This window comes from Hemitrygon akajei, chromosome 8, assembly GCF_048418815.1.
Source record: "Hemitrygon akajei chromosome 8, sHemAka1.3, whole genome shotgun sequence".
In the NCBI taxonomy this organism is placed as follows: Eukaryota; Metazoa; Chordata; class Chondrichthyes; order Myliobatiformes; family Dasyatidae; genus Hemitrygon; species Hemitrygon akajei.
In genome coordinates, this window is record NC_133131.1 from 90,552,555 (window position 1) to 90,565,061 (window position 12,507).

Genomic DNA, 12,507 nt, shown 5'->3' on the forward strand with positions numbered 1-12,507 from the left:
TGTAGTGGTGACTTTCCTCAGAGGCTCTGAGTTAGCGACATCGAACCTAGCTTAAAAACAATTGAGTTCATCTGGGAGAGAAGCCACGATGTTGGTGGCACCACAACGTTTGGCTTTGAAGTCTGCGATGGTATGCAGCCCTCACCACAAGTCATGTGTGCTATTCGTGGTGAATCTTGATTCAGTCTTCTTCCTATATTGTTGTTTTGCAGCCTTGATAGCTTTGCGCAGATCATAGTTGATCTCCAGCAATGTAAGCTTGATGTCACACTGCAAGTGCTGCATATTGTTAAATATTGAATTAAACATTGAATAATATTAATTAAATATTGAACTTAACAAATTCAGATAAGCATTTTGTACCAAAACTGGTGACAAAGGAGATTTCAGATAGAGGAATCCGGAGCAACACAAAAGACTCTGGAGGAACTCAGTGGATCAGGCAGCATCTATGCAGGGAAATGGATCGTCAATGTTTTGCGCAAGTTCCTCTAGCACCTTTTGTGTTGTATTGGATCAGAACTGGTTAGTTTTGAAGGCATCAACCTGTAACGTAAATTTCAATTTTCTTTCTCTACAGACCTGTTGAATACTTAAAGTCCTGCATTTTATTTCACATTTCCAGCATTTGCAGTGTTTTGTATCTCACAGTTCCAGCATGTTTTAGTGTAGTTACAACTCCCCCAGACAGACAGATTCTTTTAACAATTCGTTACCCTGCCTCATTTGATGCTGCCAATCTGCTAAGTATTTACCGTATTGGCTGCTTTTATTTCAGATTTCTAACATCTGCAGTTTTATTTTGCTTCTCTAGCATTCAACTAGGAATTGCCTGTGGAAGTCTTCAGGTTTTAATAATCTGTCTGGTAAAGGAAGGCCATGTTATACAGTCCTGTTTTCTACTGGAATGTTGACAGACTAGAAATACTCTGAAGACATCTCTCTTGGAACTGAATAAATGTTACTCTATCACTTCATATAATCATTTTGTTTAATACTGTACATTCCTTTAACATAGATTAAATGACATGGAAGAAAATAATTAACTGATAGTTATCTCCAACAATTGAAATAACTCAGATTAAAATTCCAAAGGTCTACAAGTTGGTGTTTCAAACATCTTTCTAATTCATCAATAATGTAGAATTGGACTTCCCTAACTAACCTGAAGATTGGAATAATTGGGATATATCTACTTTAACTACAAGATTGCCCACTCTACATTAAAAGTCTGACAGAAATTCAATATCATTTTTGATTCGCTCCAAGTCTGACGAAGATATTTAAGCATTGTATGACTCAGCTTCTTGGATTTCTGAATTAATGCTGACAGGTATTTTCCACACACTAGTTTTTAGAGTTGTATACTGAAGTGAATTCTAAGGTAGCATGCATTTAATCTTACTTTTGAAGACGTAGAGTCACACTCCTGACAGATCCAACCATAACCTGTCTGCTTTGGGGATTTCTTCAGGGGTGGATCGAGGCAACCAAAGTGGTAACAAAGTCTGCATTCATCACATCTACATAGAAAAATAATTTTTAAAAAATCAAATTAATTTTATGATGACACAAAATTAAATCTATATTTTAAGAAACAAAAGTATGAATAAAGCATCAACTTCTTGTCAGGCTGGTTGCATAAAGAAACCACTAACTTATGACATCCTGGCATCACCCTACCCACCCACTTCAATGGGTTAACATACAAGGTGATGAAAATACTTTCAAACTTAACTATCCAATTTAACAGAACGAATTCTAGAACCCTTTAACAGGCCAAAAACCACTGTGGAGAAAGTTAACATTCTAGGTGAATTATTTTTCACCAGTTCTGATGAAAAGGCCATTAAGCTTCGCTGAGAATTAATCCTACCTGTTCGTAAATGTATTCAAAATAGTTCAAAATATATTTGGTATTTCAAAGTCTATTTGTATGAAAAAAAGTCATAGATAAAAATAGATCATATATATAGACTTCATTTTTGACAAAGGTTCTCTGACCTGAAACGCCGATTCTGGTTCTCTTCCCATAAGTGCAGCCTAACCTGATTATCTCTCTTGAACAATTCCCCGCCCACTTTCCACAACAGAATCAGAATCAGGTTTAATATCACCGGTTCGTGTTGTGAAATTTGTTAACTTTGTACAATAACAGAGAGAAAAAAAAAACTTGTGAATTAAAGTATATCTAAAATAGTTAAATTAAATAAGTAATGCAAAAAAAAGGAAATAAAAAAGTAGTAGTGTTCATGGATTCAATGTCCATTTAGAAATTGGATGACAGAGGGGAAAGAGGATGTTCCTGAATCGTTGAGTGTGTCCCTCCTTCCTGATTGTAACAATGAGAAGAAGGCATCTCCTGGGTGGTGGGGGTCCTTAATGATGGATGCCGCCTTTCTGAGGCACCGTTCCTTGAAGATGTCCTGGATACTAGAGGCTAGTGCCCATGATGGAGCTGACTAACTTTACAACTCTCTGCAGCTTACTTCAATCCTGTGCAGTGCCCCCCACTGCCACCACTGATACCAGACAGTGATGTAGCTAGTTAAAATGCTCTCCACCACTAATCTGTAGAAAACTGTGAGTGTTTTTGGTGACATACCAAACCTCTTCAAACTCCTAGTGAAATAAAGACACTGTCTTGCCTTCTTTACAGCTGCATCGATATGTTGAGTCCAGATTAGGTCCTCAGAGATATTGACACCCAGGAACTTGAAATTGCTCACTCTCTTCACTTCTGATCCCTCTATGAGAACTATCTTTTTTGAAGACCACAATCAGCTCTTTGATCTTACTGATGTTGAGTGCAAGTTCGTTGCTGTGACACCACTCAAATGGCTGGTATATCTCACTCCTATCCGCTTTCTTGTCACCATCTGAGATTCTGCCAACAATGGTTGCATCGTCAGCAAATTTATAGATGGCATTTGAGCTGTGCCTAGCCACAGACATGGGTATAGAGAGATTAGAGCAATGGATTAATCACATATCACTGAAGTACACTAGATTGAAGTACACTGGATTGTTAGCAAAGTGGAGATGTCATTTCCAATCTGCCCAGATTGTGGTCTTCCAGTAGGAAAGTCAAGGATCCAGTTACAGAGGGAGGTACAAGTGCAAAGGTTCTGGACCTTTTCAATCAGAACTGTAGGAATGATGGTGTTAAATACTAAGCTGTACTCAATAAACACATCTTGACATAGGTATTTGTATTGTCCAGGTGATCCAAAGCCATATAGAGAGCCAGTGAGATTGCATAGACCTAGTGTGGCAATAGCAAATTGCAGTGGTCCAGGCAGGGGTTGATTCTAGCCATGACCAACCTCTCAAAACACTTGATCACCGTAGAAGTGAGTGCTACTGGAGATAGTTACTAAGACAGCTTACTCTGCTCTTCTTGGGCAATGATATAATTGTTTCCCTTTGAAGCAGGTGGGATACCTTTTTCTATGATACAGATTTTTGACTACTATGACTGTTTTTCTCTCTGTTTGCTCATTCATGGGATGCGGAATGACTCTGGCAAACCCCTCATTTATTGTCCATCACTAATCACCTCTGAACCAAGAAGGTACTTAAATATGTAATAATTCACATTTGTGGACTTTTGCAGGCAACACCAAACATAGCTTTTCTTCTAGGAAAACAGTAAAGGGGAATGACTCGGATAAAGCAGATAATATTCAAATTAACTTAAAACTAGTTAATGTCCTGAAGAAGGGTCTCAGCCCAAAACATTAACTGTTTATTAATTTCCATAGATGCTCCCTGACCTACTGAGTTCCACCAGCATCTTGCGTGTATTGCTTTTGATTTCCAGCATCTGCAGACTTTCTCATGTTTTTAACTTGGAGATAGTTAATGTGAATACCTCTACCCTAACCCTTTTAAATGTAAAACTACTCCTTTATTACTATTCTCACAATTAAAATGATCACCTGCAAGGACTTACATAATGTGATAAGATGATCACCAATGTTGATGGATATTCCAGATTTAGTTTTATTCATTTTAGAGGATCTGCGTATTGCTACCAAGGCATGTGCTTATTCACATCCCTAACTAACCATGAGAAGATTGATCTTGAATCACCATAGTCCTTCCTAATGTAGTTACTGCCTGTTACGCTGCTGGCATTTAGGCAGCAATGAAGGTCCCCCATCTCTAGGGGGGTGTTCACGGCTTCCTTCATCATATAGGTAGCTTCCTCTCGGTTTTCACCACCGTCAGTCATGCTAGAGACCCAGCTCTAGCTAGAGACTCAGGAATACCATCACATTCAGATGTAGAAGGATTCTACATTGCTGTTTCTGTAACAATTTTGTTTTACCAGTCAGGGTTGTTAGCCCAGAGCTTAACCCCTGAACCTAGAGAACTGGTGGACCACTCTTAGTCTAGCCTCTACCTTTTGACCTGTTTGGCATGGGCATCCCTACCAAGAGCCAAAGTATAAAGCCCTGACTCCAGCCAACATAGCTCTCTGAGTCACTGAGGCACACAAGCCTCCAAACCATGACAAGGTTGTCCTCTTGGAGGTTCCTTATGAAGATATAGCCACAATCATCTGACCATTTCAATACCACTCATAGTGCTAATCAAACTTAAGTTTCTCGATCTTTGGGCAACATAGTGGTACATTTGATGGAGCTGTTGCTTCACATCTCCAGGTTCCTGGGTTCTGTCCTGGCCTTTCATGCCATCTATGTGGGGTTTATAGAGTCTCCCTGTGACCCTGCTGGCTTCTTCTAGGTGCTCCAGCTTCCTCCCACATTTCAAAGAAAAGAAGCTTATAAAAATTAATTTTAAAAAGATGTTAATAATTTAATTAGATTTGACTTGTGCAAGAATGGTAGAATTTGGGAGCAGTTGACGGCAATAAGAGGAAATTAAATGAAATTAGCACAGCTATGTCAATGAATCTTCATGGTTGGCACAGATTCTGAAGGACTCTGGATATAAGTTCAGTAACTTTAACTACGTTACCATACTCAAAATACAGGCTTACTAAGTACTAGGGAAATCTTATCCTGGACATGAACTAATTGTCGGTGCCAAACATTAACTTCTATATCTCCATTGCCTAAATTGAATTTCTTATTAATGTACGGCAATTTAATGTTAAGGTTATAAATTAAAAGAAACCCTATTTTCCCACCTTCCAAAAAAGTAGTCAGATGCAGGGTCCATAGAAAAGAACAAGACATGACAATGCATATCTCATTTAAAAATAGAATAACTAATATATTTTTATCAATTTAAATGTATGCCATGCTTGTTTAAGACAGAACTTTGGATTCTAGACAGACAGAATTACATTATATGTCATAGATATCGTATTATGATATAAAAGCTAAAGGTATACTGGAGAAATGATCTTTCCTTTTAAACACTTCAAAATCTGAGTTTCAACGTAATACTAAATTCTGTCTATAACTCTGGAGCAATTGAAGCACTTAGAATTAAAATTTTGATGCTATCCTGGAATAATTTCCAGTTAGCCTAAAAATTGTTTCATGCAGCATTGAACTGTTTTCTAAATTAGTCATGTTTGTACTCCCTATTAAGTAAAAGCATCTAAAGTTTTACTTATTTATTAAAAATGATCTCAATATTGTTGATTCTATTTCACTCTTCATTTCCTAATTCTTGTGCATTTTAATTAAAAGCAATCTCACGAGGACTAGCCCATTATTGTATAATTATATTCTATCAATCAAGGTGAACCAGATTTTGTATCGTAAATCAGATAACCAACCTATGGATCAATCACAATTCACTGCAAAAACCTTGATTCCAAATTCCACCTCATTAGATTTTCTGCATTGTCTTATCAGCTCGTTTGCAGAAGTCTTTGTTCTAATACACCGGAGAGAGTGTTTCAAGGAATAAGGGTCGTATGCTACCAGATATAAGAGTTAAAAACAGAGGAAACACATGTTACATTTCAATTAACATCAAAAGGACAAACTAAGCAATCTAAATTGCCTGCTTAATGTTACATTTTTATTCCTACTTAAACTAACTACTCATTCCTTTTATTTTGCACTTTTCCCTTGAGTTCTTTATTCATGCCCCTATCCTCTCTATCATTCATCTCTAAAGGACAAATGATTAGAGGCCATTGCCCAAGGACCCAGTTATTTCCCCTTCCACTGAACTCCTACAATAACTTTGTATCGATTAAAAGCTATGCTGTTTTCCAAACATTCTTTAAAAATATCCAAAGGATTAAAAAGAGAAAGCTGTCTGCTTTTCTTTCCATTTCTCTGGTACACAGTATTTCAGTATTGGAAATGAGAACTGATATCTCAATACAATAAATTCAAAGTAAATTTATTATCAAAGTACATATATCCCACCATATACAACCCCGAGATTCATTTTCTTGCAGGCATACTCAATAAATCCATAATAGAATAATAACCAAAGCAATCAATGGAAGACCCCACCAACCTGGGCATTCAACCAGTGTGCAGAAGACAACAAACTGTGTAAGTACAAAAAGAAAGAAATAACAATAATAAATAAGCATAAATATTGAGAACATGAGACAAGGAGTCCTTGAAAGTGAGTTGTTAGATTGTGGTAACATTTTGACAATGGGGCAAGGGAAGCTGAGTGAAGTTATCCCCTTCGTTCAAAAGCTTGATCATTAAGCTCTTAGAAATTAGTTTTATTTAGTCACAAAAAGCAGAGAGACATTTGTTGACTTCAAAATACAACTGATGTGGTTTTCTCCAAAAACTAAGAGCACTACATTAGCACAAGATGGGGCAAATAGTCTGATCTATGCTACACACTCTGTGTAATAATACATAAAGATACAACATTTTGTTTTCTCCTCTTACACCTTGTAAAATTCACTGAATACAAAAGCAAAAACACTTAATTTTCACTCCTTCAGAGATGTACAAGGTGTCCTTGCCTAGACGTTCATTACAGTGGTACTAAATACAGAAATTTACAACACAGGTTTTAATCTGCTACCAAATTTCACATGAGGAAATACATTTTTTCCATAGGAAAATACAACTCAATAACATGTTTGAGCTACTAAACCGGTGTGGGGGGGAGGGGGGATATCTAGACAAGCATCCTTCAAATGACCATGCAACCTGCATTTTACCTTCATTTATTCTGCAGACTATTTATCTCAAGTCTGTTTCAGCAATTAGTTGGATTTCAAATGACAAATTTCAATGAAATTTATTCAGTTTCCTTAAATTCTTAACAGCTGATCCAAGCCTTGATAGTCAAAATTACTCTACCACACATTTTAATTTATTTTTAGTTATACTAGTGTGGCATCATTATACTAAAATACAACAGTTATAGCCTCCATAGTTATGACATTTGAAACAATTCACCATAGCAGTAGTTGGCAAAACATCTTGAGCTATTGCATAGGCAACTGATTAAAATTGTTGATCAAGGTCTTGTATGAGCCCATAGGAATGATGAACATAAAAAACAAAGAAATGGTCACATTAAGGTAAGGAGGTTCCACAAATTGACTAGGACTCCAATTCTGTAAAATGATTGGATAGGATAGAGTTTTGTCAAATATGCTTAGGAAAGTTTCATTAATCAGTATCTAGAGATCCAAACTATGGAGAACGCAATACGAGATTTATCAGAGAACAAAATAAGCCAGGTGACAGAAGTGTGAGTAGGGGAACACTTTGGATCCAGTGATCATAATTCCATTAGTTTCAAGATAATTATGGAGAAGGATAGGACTGGTTCTCCTGTTGAGACGTTGGAGAAAGCCCAATTTTGTTGGCATCAGAGGGATTGGCAAGTATGAATTGGCATAGGCTGTTTTCTGGCAAAGGGATGCTTGGGCGAGCACAGAGTTTCTGTTCCTATTAGAATAAAAGGCAAGGCTAGCAGGTTTAGGGATCCTTTCAATGAATACTGAGGCCCTGTTTAGGAAGGAGATGCATGGCAGGTATAGGCAATAAGGAACAAATGAGGCTTTTGAGGAGTATAAGAAATACAAGAGAGCACTTAAGAGGGAAATTAGGAAGGCTAAACGATAGCATGAGGCTGCACTGGCAAACAAGGTGAAGAAAAACCCAAGGGCTTCTACAGATATAGTATATTAAATGCAAAGGATAGCAAGAGATAAAATTGGTCCACTTGAAGATCAGTGTGGTCATCTAAGCATAGAGTCAAAAGAGATGGAGGAGATCTTAAAAGGGCTTTTTCAATTTGTATTTACTCAGGAAATAGACACAAAATCGATCGAACTGAGGCAAAACAGTAGGTGGTGAGGTCATGAACTGTGTACAGATTACAGAAGGGGAAGTGCTTGCTGTTTTGAGGCAAATTAGGGTGAATAAGTCCCCAGGGCCTGACAAGGTGTCCCCTCAAGCCTTGTGACAGCCTAATGCAGAAATTGCAGAGGGCCTGGCAGACGTATTCAAAATGTCCTTAACCATGGGTGAGATGTTGGAGGACTGGAGAATAGCTAATGTTGTTTTGTTTTTCAAGACAGGCCTTCAGAATAAACTTGAATTCCTGATTTCAATAGTTGGTAAGTAACTGGAGGTATTCTAAGGGACCGCATAACGTATATAAGTACTTGGATAGACAAAGACTGACTAGGGATAGTCAACATGGCTTTGCATGGACCAGGTCATGTATGACCAATATAACCGATTATTCAGGTGGTTAACAGGAAAATTGATGAAGGAAAGGCAATAGATGTTGTCTTTGTGTACTTCAGCGAGGCATTTGACAAAGTCCCGCATGGGAGGCTGATCCAGAAAGTTCAGTTGTTTGGCATTCAAGATGAGGTAGTAAAATTGATTCAAATGGCTTAATGGGAAAAACAGGAGAGTTGCAGCAGATGGTTTCTTCTCTGACTGGAGGCCTATGACTAATGATGTGCTGCAGGGATTGGTGTTGGGTCCATTGTTGTTTGTCATCTATATTGATGATTTGGATGATAATATGGTAAACCAAATCAACAAATTTGCAGATGACACCAAAATTAGGGGAGTAGTGGACAGTGAGAAAGACTATCAAAGCTTGCAGTGTGATCTGGTCCATCTGGAAAAATGGGCTTAAAAATGGCAGGTGGAATTTAATGCAGACAAGTGTTGCACTTTGGAGGTCAAACCAGGGCTATGGTGGTCTATGGGCCAGACCAATGGGAGTAGGCCAAACAACAATTCTGCATGGACTAGGAGGACAAACTAGCCTGTTTCTGTGCTGTAGTGCTCTATGACTGATCATTTTTGAGCTTGAAAGCAGGTAGAGGCTCTGTAAACTATACAACATGTTTTCTGAACTAACAATTCATGTAATAATGAGAAAGTAAGAATGCAAGAAACAGCAAAAGGTCAATTAGACTTTCTCAATTCAATAAATCTACGACTGACCCCATTTTGCCCTCAATGCTTTTCTTGGCTTTTTTCCCCCACCCCATTCACCAAGAAGCCCTGCTTGATCAGATGCTTATCAATTAATTGCTGCCTTGAATATACTCATTGAATTTGCAACTGGATTGTCGTTCAATAACCAGAATGAGACTGAATTCTTCAGCACTCTTGCATAGGTGACCACCTTCATTTTATTAGGTGCCATGCTTTGTTTTAACAACACTGCTTCACTGTTGAGCCATAAATTTAGCCAATTCTCTCAACTGAGGGAATACTGTACAGTGAGATGTTAAACCTGCCAAAATGCCCTCTCAGAAGGATATTAAAAAATCCAAGGCACTTTTCAAAGAAATATGGTGTAATTCTCCCAGCCCCTTCTCAATTGCTGACTGTCGAGTGGGAAGAAGAATTAGGTGAATGGACAGAAAGACAGTAGTAATGAAACAACAGTAAAACAATATGTATTTAATTGGGAGAGAATAAAGAAGTCACAGGAGAAAAATTAAATTATCTCTGAACTAGACCAATATTGAAGGAATCCAATGAATAAAAATCTAACATATCTGTACAATTTCAGGCAAATTTTGATAATATGGAAATACATTAAATTCAGATTACAATACACAAATTAAGGTGTCTGTCTCATGAGCAGATAGATCTGTAATCAAAATAAATGGACTGCAATTCAACAGGTAACAGGTGGAAGATCAAGTTCCCTGTGTTGGAAATACATAACTAAATATCAAAATTCTCTCTTCAGCTATCAACCTCAGCATTGAGGCTATTCTTCTTTCTACAGATGCTGCCTGTTTTTCTTACAGTTTTCCAGTGAGGACAGTTTTGTTATTTCTTAACAATTATAAAATTTCCTGTCAGTTAACAAAAATCCCCATGCTAGGGACACAATTTTTTTTAAAAATCAATGTCTATGCAGGATATTACACATTTTCACAGGGTTTCTGTCACTCTTCATTGCATTAATTTTTACATATCATTATTTGCAGAGAATTCAATTCATAATAAGTCAAAATACTCAACTAGTATTTTCAAAGTATTTTATAATCAAATCACTCTTCTAAATTAAGTTAAGTAATTAAATTCCTTGTCATCAGCAAGTAGCAAAATCAATTATTATAGCATAAACACCAGAGATTCTGTAGATGCTGGAAAACTTGACCAACATGCACAAAATGCTGGAGGAAGTCAGGCAGCATCTGTGGAGCAGAATAAGCAGTTGACATTTCAGGCTCAGACCCTTCATCAGGATTAGAAAGGATGGAGATGGAAGCCATTGGCTGAGACACTTCACAGGACTGGAAAGGAAGGGGGCAGAGCCAAGATAAAATGGCTGTTAGCATAACACCAGCAACTGGGGTTCAATTCCTGCTGCCGCTGTCTGCAAGTAGTTCATATTTTCTCCCCATGACTGCATGGATTTCCTACAGGTGGTCTGGTTTTTTCCCTCATTCTAAAGATATACAGATATACTACGTTGGCAAAGAAAGCCAGGCGACATTTGCAAGCTATCCCCAGTACATCTTTAGACTTTGTTGGTTGTTGACACTTTTACAAAAGTGTCTTTTACTAAATTCCTTGCCATCAGTGAGTAACAAAATTAATTACAATATTATAAACACCAGAGATACTGCAGATGCTGGGAAGCAATTCATTTTCCTGTATGTTTTTATGTTTTGAAGTACACATGACATATAAGATTCAAGATTCAAAAACTTTATTGTCATTCTAACTGTACATCAGCTCTGCAGGGCAGAATGAGGCAGCGTTTCCCAGGAGCAGTGCAATCATAACATAACAAACGCAACACTAAATAATAAACATAACAATAAATAGTAAAATACAACAGCCACATGTCAGTTAAAAACAAGTTATAAGTGTCCAAAGCAGAGTCAGGTAGAGCAGCTATTTAGCAGTCTGACTGCCTGTGGGAGGAAGCTGTTTAGTAGCCTTGTGGTTTTAGTTTTGATGCTCCTGTAACGTTTACCTGATGGCAGAAGAACAAACAGTTCATGGAGAGGGTGTGAGGGGTCTTTAATGATGTACCGTGTCTTCTGGAGGCATCGACTCTGAAAGAGGTCTTGGACAGAAGGTAGGGAGACCCCAATAACCTTCTCTATGTACTTTTTCAGCCCATTATTTCTCGTTATTTTTGTGCAGGGGAGGGGGATTTGGGGGCCAATGCTCCTGTTGCGTTTTATGTCCTAGGAGGATGGTCTATAGGTGGTGGGATTGATGTTCTTGTTGCATTTCATATGGAGGGGATTTGGAGGGAGGGTGGTGATCGATACTCTTGTTTGGTTTTATGTGCGGGGAGGGGAATTCAGAGGGCTGATGTTCTGGTTGCATCTCGTATGGAGGGGGTTTGGTGGGGGGGTGAAATGTTCTTGTCTGTTTTTATATACGGGGAGGGGAGTTCAGGGGCTGATGATTTTGTTGCGTTTCATGTGGGGAAGGAGGGGGCTGATGATTGTACTGTAGTTCTTTTTTGTGCAGAGGAGGGTGTGGTTTTTCATTTTTCTCTCTGAACTGACTTTGATGCTTTTTTCTATGTTTCGTGGCTATCTGGCGAAGAAGAATCTCAGAGCTGTATATTGCATACACACTTTGGTAATAAATGAACCTTTGAACTAGTCAGTAATTGCAGAAACAGGGCAGAGTTTACAAAATAATAGGTATGCAAGCAATGGAACTCTACCATGGGGCAAGCCTACAATCCTACAAGAGCCATGAAAACAATCTGCTTGACCTGGAAGGTCAAAGATTCTTTGAGAACTGTTGGCACTACATTCAGTGTTACAGTTAGTGATAACTACAGCAGGTCTGAATGAGACATCCTTATTGAGGTACAGAAACATCAAATATTGTTGCAATGCTTTCTGAACATCAAGTTATATAGTGATGTCCTGCTGAAAAATTGTCTTCCATTGCTTTTTCCCCCTCTAATCCCCTATCACCTCCTTGTTCCACCAGTTTGTTCGGATATATGCACCTACAGTTCACTTTCTCAGTAATGCTGCAGTGACAATGTTTAATAATGTACCAGTTTCTGGGAGAACAGGCTTGTGAGGAAGCCTTCACGTCAACAGAAAGGTTTTTC

General features: G+C 38.0%; 1 protein-coding gene across 4 annotated transcripts in view; it reads right to left on the reverse strand.

Annotated features, from left to right (window-relative positions):
• The window catches only part of phf14 (PHD finger protein 14), a 259,027-nt gene that overhangs the window by 45,835 nt on the left and 200,685 nt on the right, over nucleotides 1-12,507 (reverse strand). For 3 of the 4 annotated variants that reach the window (XM_073054151.1, XM_073054153.1, XM_073054152.1), the window contains exon 17: nucleotides 1,406-1,523. The exons of the other annotated variant lie outside the window; for it this stretch is intronic. In XM_073054151.1, coding sequence (XP_072910252.1) covers nucleotides 1,406-1,523 — 118 coding nt within the window. The remainder of the gene's footprint in view (nucleotides 1-1,405; nucleotides 1,524-12,507) is intronic. 4 annotated transcript variants of the gene reach the window in all.